The sequence below is a fragment of the Solanum dulcamara genome, chromosome 9 (assembly GCF_947179165.1).
Source record: "Solanum dulcamara chromosome 9, daSolDulc1.2, whole genome shotgun sequence".
NCBI lineage: Eukaryota > Viridiplantae > Streptophyta > Magnoliopsida > Solanales > Solanaceae > Solanum > Solanum dulcamara.
In genome coordinates, this window is record NC_077245.1 from 73,706,451 (window position 1) to 73,721,540 (window position 15,090).

Here is a 15,090-nt window from a genome sequence, read left to right on the forward strand (position 1 = left end):
TAGTTTTTATTGTACTAATAGGAAAAAAGGATCTGGTTTGTTTAGCTTGAGGACCAATATGACTGACAAAATCAGAATTAGAATAGTGCTTAGTAAAAGTGAAATGTTTCATTGTTGATAAAGGCAAATGCCCAAGCCTGATATGCCAAAATCTTACATCTGGAATAAACATTAGTAAAAACTGGAAAAGAAAAAGGAACAGAACTGGAATTTCTTCCTTGTGGAAAAGAAACAACATGCTTGACAGAATTGAAACTAGGCTTTGAGAGTGTAGGCTGCAATAGATATAGTCCTTTAAGTTCACCAAAAGCTATCACCCTCTTCATTAAAAGGTCTTGCAAGAGACATTCACTAGAAGTAAACAAAACATTCCATTTGATTTGATCACTTAGTCTATGCACAGAGAGAAGATTGTATGTAAAAACTGGAACACAAAGAACATTAGTTAGAGTGAGATTGGGTAGAATAGAAACCTGCCTATATAGGTGACAGTTACCTTGGAAAAACTATGTAAACGGATGTTTATAGGAGTAGGAAGAGGGGTCATAGAAGAAAATTAAAAGCATCAAAAAAACATATGTTCTGATGCTCCTGAGTCAATGATCCAGGTTGTAGAATTAAAAACTGAAAAACATGATCCTGAGTATTTAAGAATGGTACCAGCTACAACATTTGCATGGATCTCTGTGGTAGGTCATCTGCATCTGCTTGAACATCTGAGCGATCTATGCTCTTTGTTCCTTACTGAAATGCTGGAAAGGGCTTGTTCCTTCATTATGCTCTTGAATGTCTTCTCTTCCAATAGCTGCATTTCCTTTCATTCACTGTGAGCAAAGAGTTCTTTTCTTTATTGAACTCAAAATCCTCAAGGAAACCAATCAGCCATGACATTCCCTATTTTGAGACAATATGTGCAAGTCACATTGCGTGGTACTTGCTTTCTTCCCTTTAAATTTCAGCTGTGCAATACTAAGTCTCTGAGGATGAATTTCAGGTTTCTGATTGCCATTAACATTCCTGAAGTTTTGATTACCATTTGCATTCCTGAAATTCTGATTACCAGTCCTGTAATTTGGCTTCCCTTGATTTGTTACCATGAAAGAGGATGGATCTGAAAATACTTGTGCATTCACATAGATTTCTCTCTTATTTTCATCCTGCAACAACAGTGAATAAGCAAGGTCCATTCTTGGCAGGAGATTCATCATCAATATGTTACCCCTAGCTTGTGCATAAACATCATTCAGCCCCATTAAGAATTGAATCAGTCTCTAATCCTGCATTCAAGGAGTCTAATTCATCCCACAACCGTTTCAATTTTGTGAAATATCCCGATACATCAGAATTTCCTTGCACTAATCCATTTAGTTCTTTTTGAAGGTGAAAGAGTTTGGTACCATTAGACTTACCAAACCTCTGTTGAAGGCTGCCCCACAACTCCTTTGCAGTGGTGGAGTAGTTGACAGTGTCCCCAATGTCTTTGGACAATGAATTGAGCAACCAACAAGTCACCATGTCATTGCAACAGCTCCACTGAGAGAAATCTGGAGAAGCAGGAACTGGTGCCTTACAAGCTCCATTGATAAATCCAAGCTTCCTCTTAGCTGAAAGGGCTATCAAGATGGATCTCCTCCATCCTAGCAAGAAACTTTGTGGAAATTATCTCTGATATTTTTATTGATTCCCATGTCATCTCTTTATACAAGTATTTTGTACAAAATAATAAAAAAAGAAAAATACTTAGATGTACACTTGTACAAATCCTATTCAAAATATTCTAACTATGTAACTAACTTTATTCCTTTCTAGGCCGAAATAGTGTGCTGCTCACATGCTTCTTTACCAGATATTTATTTTCATCAAATGGTCTAGAATGCATCTATCAAGAGATCATTTCTAGAAATAGAATAAGGACCTAGGAATAATCGAAACACGTCTGAAATCCCTAGTCCCGTCTTCTTCATTTCTTATTTCTCTCTGCTACTGATGGAGAGTGAAACTATTGCTGATGTTGGATGATGAAGGAGCTTCTCCTTGCCAACAAATATGAAGATAGACTTGTTAGGACACTTTTCAAGTTATGCTGGAAGATTAGATTCATATGCTTGAGAGTTCCACCGATTCTTCCTTCATTCTATTAAGCTCTTCACTGTTTGGGATGTCAAACTGATCTTGCCGAGCCAGATTGCCATACGCTTTAAATGATATCTTACCACTCTCACAGAGACTTCATCTCTGCAACTACATATCTGCATATCATGAGTAAAACATATCTTTTTATGCTTATCACACAAATTTATTAATAAACAGTTCAAACCATAAGCATAATGTTTACAGTCAGCAATAACAAAGCTTGCAAACTTATCTTAAATCTGGAAACAATAAAAATGACTAGTCTTTATTCACTTACACTTTTTTGTCACGACCACATTCAAGTAACTGTCTATCCAACAGAGAATTGCAGCAAAAATCTCCTTTTACCAACTGAGCTAAGAGCTGTAACACCTTACACATTGTTACCAAAATCCTGACTAAGAAGAGGTTCTCTGTAATCGTAGAGCATGCATTACAATGTTTATCTTGTTTTGTATAGTTACCAGTCTCTGTCGAACCCATAGCTTCCTCTCTAGCTCCACCCATGTATGGGATGATTTCCACCAAAGAAAATATATTATATAAGGAGGAGAAAGGAAAAGTAGAATGAACAGAAATACGCGTACATCATTTATTCAGTAATAACAACATTAAAAAATTATGCAAACAGATTTAACTCCTCATAGTTTCCCCTGTTTCTTATAAATTTTACATTGCACTTACAGTTTTCTCTAATCATTCGCGTCCAGAAATTCCGACTTCTCAATCCAGAATGTCCAATAATTGTGTCATCTTTTGGTTTCCATCTTGGTATCCAAAGTAAAAAGAACATCATAGTAGCATCCTAGTCAAATACCACATCAACAAAACACAAGGAGATGTTGATTGGTGGTATATAAAGGACTTTAAACTCAAATGACTCGTTTTAAAGTTGTACAAGCCTAGGACCCAAAGTCAACAATACAAGCTATTGCGTCCTTAGTCTTGATGTTCAATCCAACATAAGAATACATACCACTTGAAGGTTCAACAACTTTCACTTCTTGACTTGAGCAGAGAGACCTTTGAAACTTTTCACTTCCCAAATAGTTGTTGAGTCTTGTCAAAATCCTAACAATGAAAAAGTAATATATTTACTTATAATCTATGACCATAATGTACAATATGTCTCTTGTGTGTTACATTAAACAACTTTTTTCTCATGTACCTTTGTGTTTCATTAGAGCTAGATGGTCAATTTGCAGCAAGTCATGCTTCATCTCAAGCAAGCCAAAGTAGACAGCTGTACGATTTGGAAATCACAACCTTACTGAAAGCAATTAAAAGACATGTTAGAACTATTAGCCAATCCACGTATTACAGTTACAGACCAGCGCAACCACATCTATATATATAGCTGCACATGAATGATTACTCAAGGCAATAAATGAAATATTATGGTTTTATTTGACTACAAAAAGTGATTCCTAAACTTACTGCGAAGTGAGAAGCTTCAAATTCAACACGTCAACTTTGCTCACTAGCAATTTTTCAAGAACAAAGCACTGTGAAGGCCGAAGGGAGCCAAGCTGCCAATTCATCTCGATTAATCAAGAACGGAAAGCTTCTCAATTGTTAAACCTCTAGCATAATCTTAATACATCATGCTACGTCTATTCATTTACTAGCCTTAATTCATCTCTGTTTCTAGCCATTCATGATTTTAGTTGACTGAAGTTTAAGAACAACGAAGACAAGATCGAACAACTCCTACAATAACAATTGATCAACGACCAAATCAAGATAATAGACAAGCAAAGAAGAATTCCACAAAACTAACTGTCAAGTTAATAGGACAGTAAATTGCAACAAAGCATAGTAAGTAAGACAGCATCATATTTTTAACAGCTTATATGCACCAGCTAAAACTAGAAAAATTAATAAGACATGGCTCTTTCTTTGTTATGCTGTCAATTCTAAAAAGTAAAATACAACCTACTAACAACAACAACATACTCCGTATAGTCCCACAGGTGGTGTACAGGGAGGGTAGGTGTACATAGACCTTACCACTACTACTCTTGAAGGGGCAGAGAGGTTGTTTCCGATAGACCTTCAATTCGAGAATAGTTTTGAAAGAAGAGCAAGAGTAAAAAATAATGATGAAAATAACAAAGAAAGAAAAGTACTAACAGTAAAACCTTTTCCTATTTAACACTGTGTTAAACTGCAGGACTACTTTTTTTTTCTTGACAAAGGTAAAGTTGTATTCCTCAGCAATACCTTATTGCTGGCAACCACCAAAAAGATTTACATCAGTGACCCAAAAAAAAACAGCTCAAGAAAGCTGCTGCTAAACTTATACAGACGAAAAAAAGTTTAGAATCTGTCCAGCATCCTCTATACCCTCCTCTTTACACCAAAAAAAGAAAGTCTTCATACAATGCCATTTAATCCTTTGCACTGATTCTGCAATATTTTGAAAACACCTCTTGTTTCTTTTCTCCAAATAGTCCACCATATACAAGAGGGTATCATGTTCCACCATTTCTTCTGGCTCTTACTCCCCCCTCTCCTCACCCAGCAACTAAGAAGGTCGGCAGTGTGTTCTGGCATCGTCCAGTTTTGTGTGTTCTGCTAAGAAAAATGGCCCATAGTTGAGCAGTGACTTTGCAATGGAGGAATAAATGGCTATTCGTCTCATATTTCTCATTACACAGTGAACACCAAGAAGCTATTTGAAAGCCTCTTCTTTGTAGCTTCTCATGAGTTAGGCATGCCCTTCTAGCCACTAGCATCACCGGCCAGGCAAGAAAGCAAGGAGAAGAAGTTTTGAGAGGACCCCAGAGACGCAAGAAACAGAAAAGAAATGTCAGGATCACCTTTAAACCATCCAACATTCATACTGGTGTAACAGAATCTCGCAAGAGTTTCTCCGTACCTTAGACATGCTCTTTTTATGTCCCAACAACAGATGTGGTGGTGGCCATTGTCTCCTCCTAAGTGTGAGAAATAAAAGAGAAAAATATGATTGAATTGTGTAAGAATATTATTACACAAAGACCCTATTTACAGACACTATAAAACAATCTTTTACCAAGAGAGATACTATAAACTATTCTTATTTCTATTCCTATTCTAAGTAGGTGTCACGACCCAACAACCGAGGTCATGATGGCACACATCCAGAATCCATCCCGATGTATAAGCCTAAAAAGTAAAAACTCATACGAGACTCCCAAGAGAAAGTCAGGCCACAATTTAAACGAAAAGAAAGATAACGAAGAAATAATCTCAAAACCTGGTGTAACGAAGAAATTTCTTGGTTGGTGATCTCTTTTGTTATGATCAATTGATAATATTGGTGATCTCAAGTCTCATAACCTGAGTTTTGATGAATTCAGTGTCCATTTTGTTTTGGCTATTTTCAATTTTGTTTGTTATGTGATTTTCTGCCGACTCCAGTAAGAAATTTAGAAGAGTTGTATGCTTATTAGGCAAGGGTAAATGTTAAATATATCAGCTTCTGGATCATTCTTTACATTCCCTCGTATCCTTTGGTCTGTCTAAGTTTTCCAAACAGGTTCGATTAGCTTTCAAAATTCAGATTTAGCTGCGAATCTCCCAGAAAAATTCCAAAATGGGAAATCAAAATCTGAGACGCAACCTTCAATAACAATGGTGGATTTTGAAGCTTTTCATCAAAAACTATTTTTGATTAGTATATAAATTTCAATTCCGAACTCAAAAGACCATACCAAATCAAATTCTCAGCTTCCAATTTCGTCTTTGGATGTTCCAACATTAGATTCTTCAAATGTCTACCGGCACGAAGCTTCTCTATTTAGTAGATGAAAGAGGACAAGAAAAGCTAAAGAGAGGTAAGAAAAGACAAATTTCTTTTTACTGCTTTAGGATCTATTCTTGCATCTAGAGGTTTTATTGGAATTTCTATAATAAAAAAAAAAACTCAGTTGTTTTGTTTATTAACTTAACAGAATTTGAGAAGGAAAATAAATTTTGAATGTCTGGACAATCGTCAATCCATATCAGTTACTTTATATTTTGTTCTTAAAATTGGTTGACAAACTCCATGTGTGTCTCTTAATGATAATTTGCAATCTGCTTCAGTTTGTGACTATTTTTCACCTTCTTTCCTGTTTCCAGGCTCTAGCTCTACATTCTCACTGGCTCACTCCTTCTCTGTAGTAGATTGAAAAGTTGCATGCTCAACATTGGTACCTATAGAGATTCTGCCCTTCCAAAAAAGATTGAGATTGAACTGTTGGGAGCTGGTACTAACGCGCCGAGGCACCTCTTTTTCTGCTTGCTATGCAAAGAACTCGCGCACTGAAATCTGGCTCACAAAATTCTGTGAGCCCATTCATTTGTTTTTTGATATTCTTTGCATTAAGAAAATTAATATGCTAGTTCTCTCCAATACTTTTTGCTATTAATTGCACAAAATAAGAATGTTAAGATGAAATTTGATTATATCCTAAACAGTTGCGAGAAGTTTGTGTTTGATTTCATGTTTATTGATGCTCATACACCTTATCTTCTCGCTATAGATAAATAATTTCAGGATAACTCATCAACTCACTCATCCCTTTGAAAGCAGCTGGAGCAGGAACTGGTGTCTTCATTCTATAGCTGGTATGGTAATTGAATAATTCATCAAGAGTTCAATGCACACAACAAATATCTAGGAGTACGGTCTGCGTACACTCTACCCTCCCTGATCCTAGTTGTGGGATTACTCGTAAGTACATTGTTATTGTTGTTGTTGTGGGTGCACCACAAAAAGTATGGGATAATAATCTACTCCTCAATGTGTAAAATTCTTATTTGTTCCATCAAAAGCTATCATATTTCTCCCCATGGTCCACTTAAGTGCTATGAGAGCAACATCCCACGTCCTACGTCTTTCTCTTCCATCTGTTAATGTTCCATTTGAACATGGCTTCTTTAACCATGCCTGGCACTGTAACTCAAGACCAAACACTAACATTGTTTTCCATCAGAAGCGAGACGCTATCCAGCAATCTAGAAGTAGGTGGCTCACATCTTTTGAGCTTTTAAACACGACGCACCAACTGACATCTTCACAACTAATAACTCATGTTCAATTTACCTATCAAAATGATATTATTATCTTAAACCATTTGATATGGTTGTCAGATTTTTCATTTGATGTTAAGCCTTAATTTAGTGTTACACTCCTCTTTTGATTACTTAATTTTATGAATAGCTATTTTAAGAAATATCTTTAGAAGATAAAGCAAAAAAAATGGATGTAGAATAATTTATTTCATATTATTTTTTATTTTAAAAAATGTCATAAATAAGATAAAGACTCATTCGAGAAAAAAAAACCATTTAAATCTAAAGATGACTTTTTCAAATAAAAATTGTTTGCTATAAATGAATTCTCTTTTCGCTACTGCTAGAATTTCTTAGTCTAATCTAATCTACCTCCAACAATTAGTGAAATTGACTCTAGAAAAGTAAGACGTGACAAGCATATAGTTTGGAACGGAGGAAATATCTCTATCACAACTAATTATTATGCACTTGTTTTTTCCCCTTCAATTTTATGAAATTCATCAAATACATATAGTAATGGCATAATACATAAATATGACCCTTAACTTGGCTTCAGCTAGTAACTATGACTTTTAACTTTACTAGTGCACAAATAGGCACTTTAACTATTCAAAAATTGAACAAATACACATTCGTCCTACATGGCATCCTACATGACAATTTTGTGTTCTACAAGGCATCCTATGAGTATTGTGTCACATAAGACACGTGTGTCCACTTGTTCAATTTTATACAAGTTTAAGTGTCTACTTGTGCACACCCAAAGCTGGAGGGCATAAATGTGAAATGAGGCCAAGATAAAGGGCATATTTATGTATTATGCCTATTGTAATTGTATTTAAATCATTTACAAAGTTTTATACCAATTAGCGTAAACGAAAAAGGCATCATTTGTTAGACGGCGAGAGTATATATGCACCATTTGTTAGATGTCAAAGGTATATATGCACCACTTTTTTAATGAGAAATATATCTGTTCTAAATCGCAAAGTTGAGGGGTATATTTTCCCCTTTGCCCTAGGAAAAATGTTATTTTTTATTTTCTTGTTTCATATTTTTTTTGGCATAATACATAAATATGCCCTTTAACTTGGCTTCATTTTACATTTATGCCTTCCAACTTTGGATGTGAACAAGCAGACACTTAAACTTATATAAAATTAAATAAGTAGACACACATGTCCTACGTAGCACAATACACATAGGACGCCACGTAGGACACAAAATTGCCATGTAGGACGAATGTATCTATTTATTCAAGTTTTGAATAGTTAAAGTGCCTACTTGCGTACTAGAAAAGTTAAAGATCATCATGCCAGCTGAAGCCAAGTTAAGGATCATATTTATGTATTATGCCTTCTTTTTTTCACAATAATTGAGAGACATTACTGTTACTTGCAAAGTCATGACAACTCCAGTAAGTTTTATCATCATGGTCTCTATCTAGGTCCATGTACAACACTGTCCCAATTGATGATGAACTTCAAGAAAAGAAAAGAGAGAAAATCAAACAGATACCAACAAAAAAAAATAACACGAAATTGCAGAAGGAGTAAAATGAGTATGCTTGATTCCAGAAGAACACATTACATGTAAGAAGGAAAGAAACTTGTGACAGTTTTGACAAAGTACTTAATCAAGTTTTCTTCCTCAAAAGAATCACCACAAAGGAACAGTAATATCGAAAAAAACAAATATTGTGGTATTCTAACATACAGTTTTCAAAGAGGAACACTCAAATCTTCTCTATTTAAACAGACTGATGACTGATGAGAGTGCCAATGAAGGAAATCTATTTCGCTGATTTATGAGAATGCAAAATACTACTATTACTACAAAGTAAGCACCTTGGTAATTGACACACGAGTAAATTATTATTTTGTTATCTAACCTTGAATTCACCCCGAGCATGATATACTTCCTTGACTTTCCGCTAGTTCTGAGGTGTCACTTGAGGTTGAGTAATGGACATATATAATTTGAGGAAACTTCATAATTTATCTCGAAAGTTCTCGGAATATCAAAACCAAAAAACCGATGTAATATTCAAGATCATTTAATATCACAACGAAAAAAAAAATGATGTAATAATGCAGTCGCATCAAACTTTAAATCAATGTGGAAGCAGACATTCAAAGTCGTTTTCAATTTCTTTAAATTTCAAGCTCGACGAACTCTTATCAAGGTCTTGGCTACCTGCTGATTGAGAAAGTGAGGTTGGATTTCTTGGTTCCTTTATCTCTGTAGAAGAGACGAAAAATGTGGAGCAACTTTCATGATGGCCAGTCTGCAAGATTTGAGAGAGAACATAGGTTAATAGACAAAAACAGAGAGTCTTAATAGTCAACTAAGATGAAGAGCGAGATTTAAAAAGGGAAAAGAATTACCAAAAAAGTGAAGAGAAGTAAGCAAAAATAAAAAGCTTTTGAGGGAATAGAATAACATACATTTGTCATAGCACCATTCGTTTAAATCATTACAGATATTAACTATCGATCACTATGATAGGAATTTGAGCAATATTTGGCCAGTATTCTCCCTTGTCAAATTCTAGTAGTGGTTTGAGCAATGGGCAGTTGAGAATACATAGTTTACAGAGGGAAGAGGGTATCCCTTTTACTGGAAGGGATTGGAGGTTAGGGCAATCATCGATGGTCAGCTTAGAGAGGGAAGAGGGAAGTGCTGATTCGAAAAGTGAATGGAGATTAGGGCAATCATCGATGGCCAGCTTAGAGAGGGAGGAGGGCAGTGCTGATTCGGAAAGTGATTGGAGATTAGGGCAATCACTGATGGTCAGCTTCGAGAGGGAGGAGGGAAACCCTTCTTCCAGCAGTGACTGAATTTGAGGTAAATTACCAATAAGTAGAGATTCAAGAGAGGTGAGGCTTTTTAAAACTTGGCTGCTTAATGTCTTCAGATTGCGTATGGTAAGACATTGAATAGAGGAAGGCAACTCCCAATGCTCGATCTCTTCGTCACTGCCATTATAATTGATTTCTAGCCTTCTGAGACAGGGGAGTCTCTGTAAACGCCACTCCTTTCGGCCGTTCACCAGTTTCTTGCAATTCCGGATAGTAAGGACTTGTAAATTGAAGGGCAATCCTCCTTCAGGAAAGGACTCTATTTCTGGACAATTCGAAAGAAGCAGTGTTTTAAGAGATGGAAGGAGTTCCTGCATACGTTCTGGCAGCCACTTCAGCTTCGAACAGCCATCAATTAACAAAGACGTTATCTGGGTCCCCCCACATGCCACCGAAAGTATTTCGACATTCTTACAATCCAAAATACTGAGAGTTTCAGGCTCAGTTGGAATCAAAAACCTAGTAAGGTTCTGGCAACAAACTACACTCAAAAAGCCTGTTCTTGGGAGAAACTCAGGTGATATATCATCTATAGAATCACATTCGTTCAGTAGCAAATAGTCAAGAAACATGTTACAATAACTCATCTCACCAACTAGTGCCTTCAATTTGAATTTCTGGCAACAAGATATCGATATACTCTTCAAGGTACTCGACAGAATGCTAAAAGGTAAGGAGGTAAGAGAGTTACAATTATAGATATATAATTCATCAATCTGCTTCATTCCCTCAAGTTGGGATGTAGACAGTTCAGCATCATCAAGAAGAGGTGTCGCTGAAATTCTCAATTTTGTCAGAGAACAAAGATTTTCAGGCAACTTCCCCATCAACTTCGGACAATTGTCAATTGAAAGGCTCTCAAGTATAGGAAACTCTCCATTTCCTAGTACGTGCCATTGCTTCCACTCTGGCATCTCTGCAAAGAAAAGATACTCAAGAGAGTTAAAAGGCTTTTTGGAGGACCAACTGCCGTAGAATTCTTCCGTCACCTCAGTTATTCGATCCATCTCTCTAATGGAAAGGATTTTCAAAGAAGGAAGCTGTCCTAGTGCTGGCAAGGAATCACAGTTCTTGCAGTCGTGAATAGACAATTTCACCAGCTTAAGAAACAAAGGATCGGCTAGCCAATTTGAAAATTTTGTCCCTCTATATCCGGTGATTTGGAGTTTTATTATGTTTGTGTGTGGGCATAGCTCATCAAGTATGTCTCTTTCAGTTTGTGAATTTTCGGCAGTACTACTTTCACTCCACTGCAAAGATAATTTCTCAACATGATTCTTCTGAGTCATCTTTCCCTTCAGAACTTCCCTTCTATCAACCACATTTTGCAACTCTAGAATTGATAGAGATCCATACAAGTTCTGCAATTCACCCAAATCCTCCATTCTCAAACCACCGCGACCACCTAGAAGTAACGTGGCTCCCACTAGCACTTGGAATCTTTTCAACTTGCTCAGATGTAGCGGCATCTTCAAGCGAGGAGTGTTGCTTATGTCAAGATGACGCAAGTTAATCAAATTTTCCATCTGCAGCGGTAGCTCCTCAAGATAACGACAATCTGACAAGAGAAGTGTCTCCAAGTTATACAATGCACAAATGGAATCTGGCAACTTTTTAATCCTTGTCTTAGAAAGGTCCAAAAATCTCAGTAGCTTTAATTTGATAAACAAGTCATCCAGCAACTCCACAATGTTATAACCTGACAATGATAATGCCCTTAAGGATGTTAGCCTTGGCAATATGTTATACAGCACCCTCTTGCTTAGCTGACATCCGTGCAAGATATTGACTGGAAGCAATGTCCTCAGCTGCTTTGATTTGGAGAGTGGTTTCAACTTCTCAAATTCACCATCTCCTACCATGGAATAGGACATGTGCCGACTTTGTTCCAACGTATGAGATCCTTCGTTCTCTTCCAACCTAATACAAAGTTTTGAAGATGCAATTTGGGCCAAATCATTGACAAGGTCATGCATTAAGAATTTCTTCGGTTTCCCTTTAGACTCTGGGACCCTTTCGAACAATGATCTTGATCTCAACTCAAGAAAGTACTGATTACCTGAAAGAAACTGCTGTACAAGACCATTAGCAATCCACAAGTGAATAACTTGGTCTTTGCGAAATTGATAATCTTTGGGATATATTGCACAATAAGCAAAACATTGCTTCAAATGTGTAGGAAGATCATTGTAGCTCAACGTCAACGCTGGTAATATACCATTCAAATGACTTGGCAGCTCCCAAATTTCACTTCTTAAAGTGTCTCTCCACTCATCCAGTTTTGATTTGGAGCGTAAACTACCAGCAAGTGCCTTTAGAGCTAAAGGCAACCCTCTGCACTTGTCTGCAATTTGTTTTCCAACCTCTTCAAATACTGGATGTTCCTCAGGATCCCTATTTTCTAGTGAATGTCGTTTGAATAAAGCCCAAGAGTCTTCACTAGACAGAATTCCCACGTAGATTGCCCCACGACCCATCATCAAGGCAACACTCTCTTTTCGTGTAGTCACAATGATCTTACTTCCTATATCTCCTTGTACAAAAAGATTTCTCAAGTCATCCCACTCATTATAGTCATCATTCCACACATCATCAAGGACAACAAGAAACTTCTTTCCCTTCAGGCTTTCCTTCAATTTGACCTGTAGCTGATTAAGATTGTTGTCATCCTTTAAGTCAAATGAGCCAATTTCTTGAAGTAACCCTTTTGTTATTCTGAAAGCATCATATGCCTCAGAAACACAAAACCAAGCTTTCAAATCAAAATGGTCCTTCACCTTCTCATCATTGTAAACGGCTTTAGCAAGTGTTGTCTTACCCACGCCGCCCATTCCAACAATAGGAACTACAGTCGGCTTTTTCCCACTTGCATCTTCAGATAATAAACGGCCAATCAATTCCTCTATATCATTCTGCCTTCCAAAGATATCAGAATCATCAATCAAAGAAGTTGAAGGTGTTCTAGTTTCTAGTTTAGTCGAACCAATATGCTCCTTTAAGCCAAGGCGACCAATTTGCTTTTCCAATACCTCTAATGTTTCAATGGTTTCTTCCAACTTCTCCTTTATGTTAAGAAAGAAATCATCACTCAAGCACAGGTTGAGGTCTCTTACTTGCTGGTTGCTTGTTTCTGCAAGATTTTGATGCTGACCTTCCACCTTAAGCCTCAAAGCTTCATAATTGACTTGTTCCATTAAGTTTTCAGCAGAGTCCACAGCATCTCGAAGCTCATTAAGCCACTGCCTCACAAATTGATTTGATGCCTGTTTATTCTCTGCATCACTTAGCACGGCTTGAAGACCAAGCAAAGTCATTCTCAGCTTGTTTAAGAGCCGAACATCATTCGTATGCTTCTGAAACATGTTGAGCAGATCACCCTTAGGAGCAAGCCTATCAAAGAGAACATTCAAAGCTGAAGAGAGAAATGCACCACCAACTGCTAAGCCAATCTCCATTTCTGAAATCTGCAAAGCAAAACAAGGAAATACAAAATGATTTTTTACGAATTTTGAGAAGATAAATGTTTCTATCTTCAATTACAAACGGAACTTTACTATACCTGTTGAATGCTAAGAATGATATGTAATCAAGAATGATTTCTCTCTCTCTTTTGCTAGTGGTATTGCTTGTAATTGGTGCAACTATGTTTTGTCTACAGTCTACGGCTGACAGCCATAGAAAAAAGAGTAGCAAAACTGTCCTTTTTCCCAACAAAAAAATAATGGAGTCTGATTTCTTGACTATTCATTACTTTCTCAATTCAATAATAGAAGCAAGAGAGGTAAGATGGGGGGCTAAAAAATAAATGACCTTAAAATGATAAATTTCCGCTATCTTTTCTTCCCACTTATTTTTTCCCTTTTCTTTCCACTCCCCATTGTCTCCTGTTTTTTTCTTTTCTTTGCTATAAATTGCCTTATTTTATAATTTAAATGAGGATACAAATATATACATTTCTTTCTCTATTCTGTTCTCCTATTGTTTTTACTTTCTCCTTCTTATTTTGCCAAATTAATTTATTTTATAACACGTTATCAGCATGAAACTCTAATTTTTTTTTCAGAAAATTAACTTTTATATCATGTATATTTACTGAAAAAATTTAATTTTAGTTGTCTTCATTATTTTTAAATTATTTTTCATCATGTCAAAATTGAAGTTTGTGGCACTTGATATTTCTGGCAAAAATTATTTGTCATTGGTACTTGATGTTGAAATCCACCTTACCGCTAAGGGTCTTGGTGATGCTATAATCGAATGAAATAAAGCATCAAATCAGAATAAAGCGAAAGCTATGATTTTCCTTCGTCATCATCTAGATGAAAGCCTGAAGGTTGAATACTTTACATTGAAAGATCCACTTGAATTGTGGAAAGATTTAAAAGGGAGGTATGGCCACCTCAGGGTAACGGTATTGTCAAGGGCTTGTTATGAGTGGATGCACTTACGGTTTTAAGATTTTAAAACTGTAATTGAATATAATTTTGTTGTATTTAGAATAACTTTCCAATTAAAATTATGTGGGAAAACTATAAATGATGAGGACATGTTGGAAAAGACATTAACTATTTTTCATGCCTAAAATGTGATATTACAGCAGCAACACTATAAAAAAGGTTTTCAGAAATACTCTGAATTGATCACATGCCTTCCGGTGGCTGAGCAATATAATGCTCTTTTAATGAAAAATTTTGAAGCCCGTCCCACTGAAACTGCTCCATTATCGGAAGCAAATGTGATAGAAGCACATGTCAGTCTGAAAGAAGACAAAATAAAAATCAAGGCATAATAATGTGTGTGGACGTGGCAATGGCAGAAGACGATTTATGATTATCATGTTTTTACGTTTATCTATTTAAAAGAAAAGAAGAAAGAAAAAGGGACTTATGTTTTCTAGCAATATTGTTACTTATTTTATCTCTTATAAGGTATTTTTATTTTATGAAGATACATAAATTTCTTAATCTTCAATTGGATCCAAGATGAGTAATGGAGATATGTGCCTTTTGGATAGTGCCACAACTCGTACGTTCTTAAAAGAAAAGAAATA

General features: G+C 36.1%; 1 protein-coding gene across 19 annotated transcripts; it reads right to left on the reverse strand.

The window, feature by feature from the left end:
- Window positions 1–394: 394 nt before the first annotated feature.
- LOC129902234 (putative disease resistance RPP13-like protein 1) lies at window positions 395–13,810 on the reverse strand. 19 transcript variants are annotated; one of them, XM_055977360.1, is made up of 9 exons: window positions 13,600–13,810; window positions 10,732–13,504; window positions 9,376–9,466; window positions 9,071–9,118; window positions 3,571–3,662; window positions 3,302–3,403; window positions 3,110–3,204; window positions 2,411–2,938; window positions 395–2,249 (listed from the first exon to the last, which is right to left on the reverse strand). In XM_055977360.1, exons 2-3 carry the CDS (start codon window positions 13,493–13,495, stop codon window positions 9,453–9,455), a joined length of 2,778 nt encoding a protein of 925 aa, XP_055833335.1. In that variant the 5' UTR covers window positions 13,496–13,504; window positions 13,600–13,810; the 3' UTR covers window positions 395–2,249; window positions 2,411–2,938; window positions 3,110–3,204; window positions 3,302–3,403; window positions 3,571–3,662; window positions 9,071–9,118; window positions 9,376–9,452. The 19 variants fall into 19 exon arrangements, with proteins under 19 accessions (XP_055833335.1, XP_055833339.1, XP_055833340.1 ...); XM_055977364.1 differs by lacking the exon at window positions 3,571–3,662 and having other exon boundaries at window positions 2,411–2,496; window positions 2,598–2,626; window positions 2,818–2,938; window positions 9,071–9,466; XM_055977365.1 differs by lacking the exon at window positions 3,571–3,662 and having other exon boundaries at window positions 2,411–2,505; window positions 2,598–2,626; window positions 2,818–2,938; window positions 9,071–9,466.
- Between the last annotated feature and the right edge of the window lie 1,280 nt (window positions 13,811–15,090).